Source organism: Panthera leo, chromosome A2 (genome assembly GCF_018350215.1).
Source record: "Panthera leo isolate Ple1 chromosome A2, P.leo_Ple1_pat1.1, whole genome shotgun sequence".
Lineage (NCBI taxonomy): Eukaryota > Metazoa > Chordata > Mammalia > Carnivora > Felidae > Panthera > Panthera leo.
The window spans coordinates 74570510-74585340 of NC_056680.1; the positions used below are offsets into that span (position 1 = coordinate 74570510).

The window sequence follows — 14831 nt, forward strand, 5'->3', positions numbered from 1 at the left end:
ACAAGTCTACTTTCGCCTCTGTGGACATTTATTTGGTGAGACCTGAGTACAAGGCCATGGACAGCATGACAACTGAGCCTTCACATTCAGCATTGATGTACTCATGGTCAATTCCACATCTCTAATTCTTTCCCTAAGATAGTCCTTGTGATGCCTTCTTTGGGGGCACTGGCCCCAGGGGAACCACAAACAGTGAAGGTGCCCAAGTCATTTCTCCTTGAAAGGTGAGCAGTTTCAGACTTATTTAGTTTAAGACTCTCCCCTGGTGACAGTTTAATAAGTTGCAAGCCTGTGGGGCTTGCTCAGGGCACCGGTGTCAGACCTGGACCAGTGTCTCATGTGCACCGTGTTCCCTGATGTCACAAGAACCCCATGAGAGCTGCAGTAACACGGGAAAGGGAGAGTGCTGGAGGGTTTAAATGCTTGGACTCTGAATCCCAGGAGCCTGGGTTTAAATCTCGGGTCTATAGCTATTAGAACTCTCTGTGCCTTAATTTTCTCATCTGTAAAATGGGCTTACAGTGACACGTCTCCAGGAGTCGTGTGGATGAGCTGAGATATTAGTACATACATGCAAGTCCCCGACAGTATCAGCATCTACTGTTGGCAACTCCACTTTAGAAATAATAGAGAACATGCACTCACGTGTACACACACACACACACACACACACACACACACACATGTAAATATTTCTACAAACATGAATATAAAGCAAAATGTTCAGTGTGTGGTAAGTGGGTAAAAAACTAAATGTATATTTTCTATTTTCGGTAATGAATGCACTTACAGTAAAAGCTTGCATATATTAGAACAAAAACAATGCCTCATTTAAAATTGGAAAGGATTTTTTTTTTTGTTTATTTGCAATCAGCTTCAGTTTCTGTGACGCAGGTGGCTTTGGAGACCAAATACAGGTTCCCAAGGGGAAACAACACAAGACCCACCAGATACAAGGAAGAGGAAATTTAATTTCCATCTACTTGATTCTCGGGAATTTGACCAGACCTCTTTAGGGCAAATACCTGGGCCTCTACTTAGAGATCTGGAACTGTTTCTGCGTGTGGAAAGCACAGAGGCAGACAAGGGAAACTAGCAAATGACTGAAAGCCGTGTGGGCTGATTTCAGTGCCGGGCACTCCTAGCCAGTGTCCCCTGTGGTTTCCAATCCTCAGCCCCTCCCTTCCCCAACCCAACCTGGGCAGCCCTGGACTGGCAGGTGCAGAGAGGGGGAGGGCGGTGGTGCAGGGGACAGTGTGGGGGGCAGGAAGGGGCTGGTGTTTTGTTTTCTCAGGGTTTTTCTGGTCTATGTGCTCTGTCAAATGTGGTTGATTCATGGAAAATGCTTGAAGTCAAACCGGCCCTCACTGGTTGGGACTGTGCAAGGGGTAGTAGGTTTTGTCAGATAAAATAAGGGCAGTTAAACCACAGCCAAGTTTGCTCACTTCCAGAAGGCCACAGCTAATGGAACGAAAATATCCATCTGCACACGTATGCGTTTGCTGTCAAATATACTCTTACTCTGTGGATGAGGGGTTCCCCTATTTTATAAATAGTTCATTCCAAGTAGTGGCTTCATGACTTCGGAATCGTATGACCAGGACAGTTGAGACATTGAAACTTCAGTCCGGTCCAATGACAGTATTCTGAAGGACACAGCACGCAGACTTCTTGTAGCCCTAGGTAATTGTGACATCCTCGAAGGATCTGTACTTTTCCATGGCATGTGATTTATTGAGGCTCCTATTTTTCAGTCTCATTTCTTGGTGTAGACAGGTTTCCAGAAGACCAGTGCCCATGAACCTATGAGCGCAGGTAGACTGAGGTCATCACAACAGAGGTGCTTCTATCCTCACAAGAACACAGACATAGGGAAGCTCCGAGTCGACTGTGTAATTGAATGTCATATATTGACTCATCTAAGTCCCTCTACAGGACAGATGACTGTAGAGTTGAGCTTCATTAGAGCAAGCTTAATAGAAGACAGGCACATCAGCTAGGTGGGATGGGGGTCCAGCAGAGGAGGGTTGTTCAGCAATGTGAACACAAGAGTAAGTGTCCCCACCCCCACCCCACCGGAGCATGGTACAGAGAGGGGGCCCAGTCCTGAGACCCCATCTGACCAGTCCTTGGAGAAACAAAACTCTGTTGTTGAGGCTGCTGCTTTAGGCTTTCAAGGTTTGACCTACTGCACATTCTCACCATAGATTTCATTTCCCTTCTTCCGTGCTTGAGAGCAAACTTCTGGGTGAGCTTTGGCTTCCATGAACATGGGCCACATGCTATTGGTTCAGCTCAGGGTAAATTATACACTGACATCCAGCTTAGGCATCATCTGTGGGCCTGTTATATATGTGACTCCACTCCTGAGACAGGGGAATCTAAATCTGACCACACCACTGAGTTGCTGAGATTTGAGTCCAAAGTCCAGAATCTGCAGACATTCCTCACCCCTTTCTCCACCATAAGATGCTCTTTCTGGTTAAGCTTCAGGTTCCCCCAGCCCTCTTGATGGCACTTCTGTCACTAGGTCCATTCTTAGAACAAGCCCAGACGGAGCTGATCTGACCTGCACAAATGCACATTTGACCCTGTCGTTACACCCTGTAGTTAATTCCTGAGGAAACATCTCTGACAAAAAACTAATACTTCTTTTCCATTATGTACCTTAGCCTTCCAAAAAATAGAAGAAAATCTAAATGTCTGAGAGCAGAAGAAAAGTTAAATAATTATTTTATGTCCATGAAATAATCAGCATTCACTTAAAATTATGTGTGTAGTTTACACATCATGGAAAATGCTCACCTGTGAAGCAAAAGTAAATATGCAGTGAAAACATTTTATATGCTTTTGGAATATATTTATAAAAATAAAAACCCAAATCCATAGGTGAAAATCAGAAAGACAAGAAGAAAATAACCAGATGACTTCAATGATGCCTGGATATTCCAAAGTTTTTGCAACAAACTGACTTCATTACTTTTAGATTATAATGTTTAAACCAGTGAATAAATATATGGACGGTATGGCCACAATAATGTGAAATTACAAACACAAAATGAGTAGGGGACAAATGAAGCTGTCGACACTGATTTGGCCAAATATTTTGAAGGACCGTTTCTTTGATTCTTGTTCTCCAACCATTTTTATAAGGAGTGTGTCCTAGTCTCACCTTCAGGGAAGAGAAAAAAAAGTGGTCGTTGGAAGACCGGGGAGCAGGTTAGGGACAGAGCATCCTCATAGGCAAAGGAAACAGCCTGCCTCACAGCTGCTTTCCTCTTGCGAGATAACACACCTCGAATAGGACATTTTCTTTTCCTGAAAATGCTGCATTAGAGCCAGAACAAATCTGGTCCATGAGAATGAACAGCAGAGAATCTTAAGAAAAGATTGTGTCCCACATCTTAGCCTCATAAATGTCACACAGTTCAGGTGAAATTTGTGTGACATAAGTAGATTAGAGTATGGCTGTTGGAAGGCTTCCCTTTCCAACCTATTCCACTGCTGTAGACACACGGGGGCAGATGAAATGCCTTCCCACTTGGACAGGAGTCTAAGGAAGATGGTCTTACCACGTCTTCCTGTTTCTGGGCTTACTCCCCACCTGTCAAGTTAATGGCACTTGAGCCACAAGAAGCCGGAATGTCTTGGAATTATTTGAGAGTGCTAAATAAAGCCAAACATTTAATTAATACATAACATGTATGCTTTGCATAATTTAATAGTGATGTAAGGCAGGTCTTACAAATGGAGATATAGATATAGATATAGATATAGATATAGATGATATAGATATAGATATAGATATAGATACAGATACCAAGGAGAAATAACTTAGACGCTGCTGGAGGGAATGGAACATGGACAGCAACTTTGTAGAGCATTTTGGCAACTACTTAAAAATTAAATAGAAACTCACCAAAGACCCAGGAAATCCTCTGCTAGAAATCTGTCTAAGACAAACAACAACAGCGGCACCTGGGTGGCTCAGTCAGTTGAGAGTCTGACTTCAGCTCAGGTCAGGATCTTGTGGTCCTTTGAGTCCCGCATCCCGCTCGCTGCTGTCAGGCTGTTGGTGTAGAGCCTGCTTGGGATCCTCTGTCCCCTTCTCTCTGCTCCTACCCTGCTTGCACTTCCTCCCCTCCCCTCCCCCCCCCCCAAAAAAAAGAAATATGAAAACAAAAGTCCGCACAAAGACATGAGGGTCAAAGTTTATTGCAGGTTAATCATAATAGCAAAAATTGGCTATAATTTCGATGTTCATCCACTGGTGGATTGTCAAAATGCTGTCATCCACTCAGTGGACTGGTATTCAGCAATACAAAGGGACAAACTACTTATGCATGCAACATGAATGACCCTCAAAAACATTATGCTAAGTAGCAGCCAGATGTAAAAAACTACACGTTCACATTGTATGATTTAATTTATATTTATTGTCTAGAAAGTGCAAATTTACAAAACAGGAAGCCAATCGGTGGTTGATGTAGGACTGGAAGTAGGAGCAAGGATTATGTGGAAACAAAGACACTATCTGGATGAGAAAATTGCTCTGCAATTGTGCTGTGACTTAGTTTAAGAAGTATAATTTACTCAGGGCACCTGGGTGGTTCAGTTGAGCATCCGACTTCAGCTCAGGTCATGATCTCATACTCCGTGAGTTCAAGCCCCACGACGGGCTCTGTGCTGACAGCTCAGAGCCTGGAGCCTGCTTCAGATTCTATGTCTCCCTCTCTCTCTGACCCTCCCTTGCTCATGCTCTGTCTCTCTCTGTCTCAAAAATAAATAAAAGCATAAAAAATTTTTAAAAAAGGAGTATAATTTACTAAGAACTGCAATCACACATTTATAATGGACTAATTTGATGCTATGCAAACTATACCTAATAAGCTGTTTTTTTAAAATCAAGATTGAGTGGTATCTTCAGCAGTGATGTCTCCATTCTTTTTAAAATTTTTATTAAAAATCTGAAAAATTGGGTTTCGGATCTACTGAAACATTCGGTGACTCTATAGTTGGTAATTTACCCAAGAACACTTCAGAAGGATTAAAGCCCCCCCCCCCCCCCCCCCCCCCCCCCAGTTCACTGTCTTCAGCCCCTAAATGCAGACTGGACCAAAGTGGGCTTCTCCGTGGTGCCCATCCCTGACTGGCTACTCATGCTACCCCTCCTCCCTCAGTCTAACAGGTCAGCGACCCACCTCCCTCGGTCTAGCAGGCTGGTGTGCTGGGACACTCAGGTTTGTCCCCCACAAGGTCCAACCTGCAAAGACCTCTCCCCACAGGAGGGACCCCTGGAATACAGAGCCAGGGCTCCCCCTGGTGGTTGGGGAGCCCAGAGACAATTCCACGGGACCTGGGCCTTGTCCTTCCTTCCCCCAACCAGGATCCTAGCAATGTGACAGCTGACCACAGTAGCCCACATGGAGGTCAGGGGACATGGGTGTCAAGCTCAGTAAGAATAAACAGAGTGCAGAGTTAGTATGTGTTCGCAAATCACCACCCTGTCCCCCCCCCCCCCCCCCCCCACCACGCCAGCCAGAGTGAGCCACTTGGAAGAGGACGCATTTTACATTCAGACACTAAATTTACAGGCTGACATTCTTGCAATTTAGTACTAACGTCCATGTATCACCAAAAATCTGACAAACTTCATAATCAGCAATGTCTTCTCACAACAGCCTCAGTTTCGGTCAGGTTTTTCCCGATATGTTATATTTATAGGTATGTAAAATTAATAGATAATATAGAATAGAAAAGCCCAGTCATTAGCCCAATGTTTATACAAGAGAATTCTTAATGTCTTTCATTTGATTACTCTTGTTTTCCTTACCTACCTCTGCACTCAACGTAAGCTCATAAGCTCATGGGGTGAATATCATCCCCCCCCCCCCCCCCCCCAGTTCACGTCTCCGCCAGCGCCCATCCGGGTTCCTTATTGCATTCAATGTAGAAACAGTACAATTCAGTCTTCGTGTCCCCGGTAACCGCTAAAGTCCCCACCGACCTTCCCTGTGTTCGGACTCTGCTGCAGGGACCTTATGTACAAGTGCGAGGAGCAAATACACGAGAGACTGAGTGATTGATGAGTTCAGAGATGTCCAGACACACCGACGCCAGGATCAGCGTGGAGGAAAATCTCAAACTGAATATAACAGGAAATGATAGAAGGCTTTTAGGGTATCAGAGAAGAACAAGTTTTCTTGACCAGGAGTCCAAAGTACACGAAGTAAATGGTCAAACAAAGTTTGACCACAAAGTTGAGACTCTTCGTTTAGTAAGTGCTTTAGACAAAGTTGAGACATTTGATAGATTAGCTGAGGCTCTTTATAACAGCTAAACCTCAGAAAGGATAATTATCTAAGAGACCCAAATTTGTACAACTCAACAGGTAGTTAATAACAATTGCTGTAATCTTAATTAATTTTGATAATTTAAAGTGCCTATCATTTTATCTATTTTTGCATTTATAATACATTTGTAAGAATGTATTAAAATAATATTTGTATTATGCATATTTGTATTTACTTGTATTTGTAAGAGTATAAATCAGTGTTAATAGGAAATATAATAATAGCAATCTTGATTTGCCAGACACTCTCCTAAGTGTTCCACGTGTATTAAATTATTTAATCCTCATCAACCTGTGAGGTGTGGGCTGATTTCCCTTTTCGCAGACGAGGAAGCTGAGATTCAGCGCAAGAGAACCGGGTCCGGTCACACGGCCAGGAAAAGTGGGCCCGGCCGTGGGCAGCCTGGCCCCTCTGGGTGCTGTAGCCTCTGCCACCGGCCTCCTTTCTGCTGCGCCCAAAGGGCACGAACAGCAAAGTGTCCAAGGGACAGACTTCAGTGGGTGCCAGGTATAAACAGAGACCCTCAGCTTCCTCACCAGTGGCCCAGGGCAATAACCTGCTGAAACAATGTGATCCTGTTTGGTGGCCATCAGGTTGGTAAAAACTATGATGTCAGATAATAAGCACAGTAGAGACAAGGTGTATGTGTATTTCCTGGCAGCCGCAACCCCGGGATGACGCTCCCAGGGAAACGCGACTCCCAGCATGCAGAGACCCTGAGGTGTGGGTGCCAGCCTCGCTGGTGACAGCCAGTATGAGCAACAGGACAAGTGCCTGTCACTGGCGGTGGAGGGATTCATGCAGTGGCTGCAACCAGCGGCAGAAGGAGCAGCACAGAGGAGCAGTGAGCCTAGTGGATGGACAGATGGACAGATGGATTGACAAGAATGCGATTCCATTTATATAGATGTAAATACACATTATTCACAAGCAATTCTCTGTAGTTTTCACAAGTACATAAGACACCAAGCATATCAGTCAATCCTCTCATTTGAGGCCGGGGAAACGGGGGTCTTGCAAAGAGGAGCCCCAAGCACACTGAGTACACAATTGGAAAAACAGCTTTCCTGCTTAGTATTTCCGGTTGTTCCACTCACTAAGCTGAGTATTTGCTGAAGAGACCACTTACCTGGGCTCCACTACGTTGTAGAAGGTGTGGGTCATACCTGAAATGGCCAGCAGGGGGTGCTAGATGTCAGTGTAAGTAACAAGCAAACTACCATAGATTTTATGCAGGAAGCTCCTTCTTGAAAATAGGAAGTAGAACAAGATCACAGATTACATTTGAAGCAACAGCTCATTGAGGACAGAAATTAATCCCTGAATCACAAACATCCAAGCAGGTTTCCTGGGGCACGTGCTTCCTTAACCTGAAGGTCTTGAAGTTAGTTCTTGCTGTGCTCTTAGCTAGACAATCTCAAGTATGTACTTACTCCCCCTAAGCCTCTGACTCATCTGCAGAATGGGATGAAGAACCCCTACTTTATTCAAGGAAGGAATCAAGATGTACAATGCTTGACATTTAAAAAAGCGTGGTTGTTATTATTTAATGCACCAATGATTTCTGTTATGACCTTCAGAAAATTAGTCTCCGGGCGCCTGGGTGGCTCAGTCGGTTAAGTGTCCAACTTCGCTCAGGTCATGATCTCACTGTCCGTGAGTTCAAGCCCCACGTCGGGCTCTGTGCTGACTGCTCAGAGCCTGGGGCCTGTTTCAGATTCTGTGTCTCCCTCTCTCTCTGACCCTCCCCCGTTCATGCTCTGTCTCTCTCTGTCTCAAAAATAAATAAACGTTAAAAAAAAAAAAAAACTAAAAAAAAAAATTAGTCTCTAACAAAAGGAAAGGAGGTATTAATTCACAAGTACTAGAAGAATTTCTGTAGTGTTCTGAGGTCCAGCACTGTTAAATGCATGACTGCTCTTCAAGAATAACTTATGTTCTGGGGGCGCCTGGGTGGCTCAGTCAGTTAAGTGTCTGACTTTGGCACAGGTCATGATCTCACTGTCCGTGAGTTTGAGCCCCGCGTCGGGCTCTGTGCTGACAGCTCAGAGCCTGGAGCCTGCTTCAGATTCTCCGTTTCCCTCGCTCTCTTCCCCTCCCCCGCTCGTGCTCTGTCTCTCTCTATCAAAAAAATGAATGAACGTTAAAAAAAATAAAAAAAAAATAACTTATGCTCTTTGCTTATTGGCATGTGAGAGTAGTTCTTGGGTTCTGCATTCTCTCTGAATTTTTCTTCATGACTCCATAGTCTTTATAATTAAAAGAAATTACATACATATACATGCAGTTGTATGTATAAGGAATGGAGGGTGTGACGGGTTTTGGAATTTCTTAGAGTAGGGTTTGAATCAAGACTCCATTACTTATGTAACCTTAAGTAGTGAAACATTTTAAGATTCCAATAGCTGATCTGTCAAATGGGGTTGTTATAACTACCTTGACATGTTATGAGGAATAAATGCTTATAAGAATTACATTGTACTTAATTCAGGCTGATCGTATTTATTTATAAAGCAACCAACTTGGCCCAATCTCTGGCACTGAATTCCCCAATCCATGGGTTATCCTTCTTTGAATAGAGGACATCACATTCTACAAACTAAATTGTTCTCCCAAGAGAGTATTTGGCTGGAGGTTTGCGACAGACTTCATTAAACAGTAAGGCTGGTCATGGCCACAGTTCCTGAGCCTTCAATTTGAGAAGTATTTGAACAAAAATGGTAACATTGAGAGAAACAGACTTTTGAATGCTGATAATGTGAAATAAAACTTGTTTAAATAAAAGAATAAAAGGCTGTAGATTTTCTCCCCCAAAGTAAGATTTTCCTATCAGTGAAAATTTAGGAAATAGGGAAAGGAGGAAGAAAAATGTCGCCCAATTTGTCACCACCCACACTGCTCACCTTCTATATTGAGACTCTTTCCACCTGCCGTTTTGCTGGTCAGATGTCTCCCCCATTGTCACTCTCTGTTCCACTTAACACTTTAGCACAGCTGCCCTAGATACCTGCTGAGGGTCTGAATGATGGGCCTGGAATATTCTTTTAGCAGAGCATCTACTCAACACCTCACCATCTCAGCACAACCTCAAAGCCTGCATTTTGGGACACTTTAGCTTTGAATCCCGGTTATAGCTCAGCATGTCTGCCCTCCAGTTTTAACCAGGAAGAGGAGCACGGGAGCTGGGTCTGGTCATGGGTGCTGCAGGACCCAGCCCTCCAGCCCAGCCAAGTCCCCTTAATTGATGTCCTCACTGCCCTCTCCCTCCAGGAGGTCAGGCTATAATTAGCATCACTATTTATCATAACTACACCCAGGAGGCCCTGGTATACCTGGCATAACTGAAAGGGAAGCTTCATTTCAGTCGAAGTCAATGCTCCCTTTATCTCTCAAAATTTCATTTCAGACACATTCCTCAGCTGCCCTTTCAGGAGGCCCTGCCTTTTCCATTTCTGAGGATCTGACCCTGGAACCTCAGGACCTGGTCCCGCCCCCTGGTCAGCACCCCACTTGGGTCAACGCAGACTTCTGCCTTTGGCCACGCACACACACACACACACACACACACACACTCACACATTCACACATGCCCCTGTCTTCCACAACAATAATATTCCCTATAATTTTGCACTCTGGGGATCCCAGAAATCATCTACGGCACCCAGACTAGTGTTGAGGTGAAACTCCCGTCCCCACATTTCCTGAGCATTGTCTATGCACCTGGGACAGGCTACACACTTTGCTCACATTTCCTGTTCAGTCTGCCTGCAAACGAACGAGGTCCCTTTTGACAGATGAGGAAAAGGAGGAGAAACAGCTCGCCCACGACTGCACAGCTATCGTGTTACGTGAGGGCATTTACTCTTCTGATGCCACCTCGGGACAATGCTCCAGTGCCAGCTGGGGGGGGGGGGGGGCGGTGCCTTTTAGGCGGGCATTGCTACTCTGCTTGCCCCCATCGTCCCTGGGCAGGCCATGCCCCCATTGCTCTGTGAGTGCCAAGTGGCCATTTGAGGCTTGGGATTTGTCTCCAGCCAGACCCAGCTGTCATCCCACCTGATTCGCCTTAGGCATGTAGCCTTGGAAGAGATACTGAGCAGAAACCTATTAGTGCTCTGCTCAAGCAAAGTCAATGTCCAATCAAAAATTGCTATTATTAGTGGTGCTCTTACTGCACCAAAGTTCTTCAGTGTTTCTTAGCACCTCGACCACTGGTGGTCCCTCTCCCCCTTGTGGTCAGACCTGTCCCTGCCCTCTGGCTCCTCCCTCTCCCCTCCCTCCCGCCTCTCTCTCACCAGTGCCTGCAGGTGCCTCTGGGAAGCAGAGCTCAGACCTTAACCTGCCCTCTGCCACCTATCCAGTCAGTCTCCGTCCAGCAGGTACAGCTGGGAGGTCACCCTGGGCTTCTCCCCACCAGCAGGGAAGCAGAACCATGCTGGGTTACCTCGCCCTCCTGTGTGCTCTCCTGTTTCCAGGTAGGTCCCAACTCCTTCCCTGGTGTGGGGTGACCCTGGTGCGGGGTGAGCTGAGGCTCCTATCTTTCTCCGTCTCACCACTGTCCCCCTTGCAGGTGGCGTGGCAGCAATCAGTCTGACTCAGCAGGCTGTGGCCGTGGGGCGTGTGGGCAGCTCGACCACCCTGTCCTGCCAAGCCAGCGCCTCCGTCAGCTACATCCACTGGTACCTCCACCAGGAGGGGACTGCCCCCAAGAGGATCCTCATGCTGGACATGTCAAGGTTGTATGTGCAGAGGTATGGGGGCTTGAAAGCGGACAAAATCGATGCCAAGAAAGGCAAGGAAAGCAACAGCTGTGAACTGTCAGTGAAGAAGCTGCAGAAGAGCGACGAGGGCGTGTACTACTGTGCTGCCTGGGAAGCTCACAGCCCCGCGCGCTGCTCTGCTCCCTGAGCAAAAAGTCTCGCTCTCCCAGTGTGCTCCAGGCCCGGACCTCCCAGGGTTGTTGGGTCCCTGGGGCTTCCTGGGGTCAACAGTCAGTACCCCTGACACTCACGACCCCTCTGCGGGTCCATTGCGTATAACCCAGAAGGCTAAGGAGCCCCTGGTGGGCAGCGTGCAGAACCAGGGAGCTGTCCAGTCTGGAGGCACTTTTTTTTTTTTTTCTAATGTTTATTCTTGAGAGAAAGAAGGAGAGAGAGGGAGAGACACTGAGCATGATCCAGCGAGGGGCAGAGCAAGAGAGGGGCTCTGTGCTGACAGCAGAGACAGGCGGAGCTCGAACTCACCAACCATGAGATCATGATCTGAGCCAAGTAGGATGCTTAGCAACCTGAGCCACCCAGCCCCCCCCACCCCCCACCCCCGAGGCACTTTTCTAAAGATCTTCCAAGGAGGTGTTTCTGGAGCATCTGGAGCAGGATCTGAGCTGCTCAAGGCAGCAGCCACGAGCACCAGGCACCAGCCTCATGTGGCTACTGAGCACTAGAAATGTAGCCAGTGCACTAGTCCACGCTGCGATGGGCTGCTTGTGTAGCATACAAATCATATTGTGGAGAGCATAAAAAAAAAGATGCATATTGAAATAAAACTTTGGGTATATTGCACTAAATAAAAATAGTCTTAAATTGTACTTGTTTCTTTAACTTTTTTTAATGGAGCAGTTTGCAAATGTTTAATTATTCCTTCAAATTGTGTCTCAAATACATTTATTTCTGTTGAATAGAACTGTGGTGGACTGGTGATTTAAGAATCTGACCATCTCCAATGAAGAATGCGGGAATAAAATATCGTGCAAATAATTTCAAGGCCGAGAGACTCTGGGGATTCCGCACAAAATGGGTGCAAGCCGAGACTGGAAGGCAGCTCCTGACTCCAGTTTCTAAGTTGCCGCCCCGCCCACCGCTGGTTCCTGTGCAGAGAGAGAGACTCCTTGATCAGAAGCCCAGGAAACAGTGTGGCTGACTTTGCAGCACCCTCACCCATGCCTGGCGCTCACTCTCCTGTGGGGGAAATGATCCTCAGGGCAGGTGCATGCATCAGCCCTGGACGAGACCCCGGGCCCTCCGCCTTCCTCTTCTCCTTGAAAGTGACTCCATATGGGATTTGGGGACCAGCTTCCCTGGACCTCTGTTCTCTCATCTGTAAAGTGAGGAGGTTTAACTGCTACAATGTGTGACTGATTTTTGTATTAAAGCAAAATTATACCAAAAATATATCTTTATGTTCACTAACTTCTAATAAAGCTAGTCAACCTCTTGACCAAAAGAAAAAAAAAAAAAGAAAAAAGAAAGAAGAGAAATTAAGGAAAAGAAAAGCTATTTACTGATTCTCCAGCCCCAAACAGAAAGACCCTGCTGTGTGGGGGAAGATAAAGCTCTCTGAGGAGGTCTAGCTGAATTAAATGCATTTTCAATTGAAAATTCCAACTTTATATGACATAATAGCATTGGCAAAAATGATTAATGAAAGGGAAGTCTAAATGATTGGAAGTAAATTGGTTTCTCAGATTTGCTAAATCTTCCTCCATCTCGATTAGCTTCTGTTTTTGTGGATGAAGATTTATATTTAAGACATGCTTGTCTGTGAAGGAGCCCAAACAACATCTGGACCCTCTACTGAAGTCCCGGGTCAAGGTTAAGGCCTCCAGCAAGTGCAGGAAGTGTGTGAGGGGGGGAGGGTTTGAGGGGGCAGAAAGTCACCTTCCCTCCCTCTTGGGGGTGGTCCCCTCATTTGTCCTCCCCATTTCCTAATACAACCGAACCCTCTCGTCTTGCTGCACCTTCTCAGTGCCTGACTCCACAGAGGGGTGACTCTGAGATCTGGTTATTATAGTTTAGTTAGAGAGAAGTGAGATAAATATGAAGACACTCTCATGAGAAGTGATCCCAAGTCCATGTCAATCTCAGTTTTCCACGTGGATCCATTGTGCTTTTGATGTACAGCCTGAGAGGACAATGGCCTTGTACAGGGAGGAAATACCCACTATGTGGAGGAAGAAACAAATCTATGTTTGGAGTCATTTCCTCCTCCTGCCCTTCTCCTTTTGGCTAAGGTGAACTTCACCCAGGACACTTTGACCACACATAGTAAAGGCCAACCAGCTCTGCCTTAAGTAAAGATTATTCATTACAAGGTTGTTTCAAGGCTGATTCATGAAAATACTAAAAATATCTTATTGGAGTATATAGGACTGAGTATAGTAGGGCCTCTATCTCTGTTGAAGTGAGATTCATATTTTGAATATACTGATGGGCTCACATTACCTCAAGGGTAAAAGACTTTGCATAGATGGCTGCTTGAAAAATCCTGATGATTTGGGCTCAACTCATTTGTTTCATTCCTGAGATGGGTGAGACGCAATGCTTTTGAGTAATAGAAGCAACATTATAATTTCAAATCAGTGCTGAATAAAGTCCAAGAACACCTCAAAAGTCACAATTTTCCTAGTTATAATATCCAATACCAAATGCTCACACCCACCAGTACTGTGGAAGAGTCATGTCTGTTACCTCAGAGTCATCTCCTAGAAATCACACTTCTAAAGATTTCTAGGTACACCTGGAAATCCATGTTGACTATTTTTTTGGGTGCTTTTTATGGTTCACCCCCAGAATGGGTTCAGGGACACAGCCCCGGGTAGAGGAAAGGGCATAACTTAGGAGGGGTCACTGCTAAACATTGGGATCATGATAGTTTTTACGATGTCATTTCTATACCCTGATTTGTCACGTAGCAAACTTGCATTGCTTTTGAATTTTATTTTAAGATGTATTTTTGAAAACAATTCATGTGTTACTTAATATTAAAAATCTTGCATATTACTGAACACGTAGACAGGACATGTGACATCCGATGGTTAGAAAGGCCTGAAACGGGCTGTGTCATGATCATTTTTGTCCCCTCTTCTCGAACAACAACTTTTGCCTCTGTTACAAAACAAAATCCGGTTTTCTCTTTGGATCCCCACTGACTCCATCGGCCTACTTAGAGACCAGGTCCGTTCTTGGAGAATCGGAGTAGGTACTTGGGCTGAGTGTGTCTTTTCCCCCGTGGAGGACAGACACCAAGTACTACAGACAGTGGCACAAATAGTCTTCTCATTAACGCTGTGCTGTAACTTCTTTGGTTTCCTTATGTCACTTTTGTCCAGATGCAGAGGCAGGAGTGAGATGGTCCCAGCAGAAGCACACACACTGTCGCACGCAACACTGGTTTCCTTCAGCAACGTTCTTGGGCACTTTTATTGCCTGAAACACGATCTCCTAGCCTTCATGGAAGGTTACTAGAAAATTGCCCTCGCGTGTTCTTCATCTGGAGACTGAGAAGAAGAGAGCCTTTCAAGTAGGACTCTGTGTGTCTCCACTTTGGGGGTACAGATTTCTCTCCCAGTAACAGGACAAGGGTGGATGTTGTGGGGCACTAAGCATGGATTCTGTGAAACCTGTTTCTTCCCCAAGATCAACACGCCATGTTTCTCTCCCCCTGCTCTGTGCCCCAGTCCCCAGGGATTATGCTAATGGG

The 14831-nt window shown here is 45.6% G+C and overlaps 1 protein-coding gene across 1 annotated transcript in view; it reads left to right on the top strand.

The window, feature by feature from the left end:
- Window positions 1-10381: 10381 nt before the first annotated feature.
- Window positions 10382-14831, top strand: part of LOC122206001 — a 32143-nt gene continuing 27693 nt past the window's right edge. Inside the window, exons 1-2 of the mRNA XM_042914713.1 lie at window positions 10382-10828; window positions 10924-11228. Of these exons, the coding sequence (XP_042770647.1) occupies window positions 10486-10828; window positions 10924-11228 (648 nt within the window). The 5' untranslated portion in view covers window positions 10382-10485. The remainder of the gene's footprint in view (window positions 10829-10923; window positions 11229-14831) is intronic.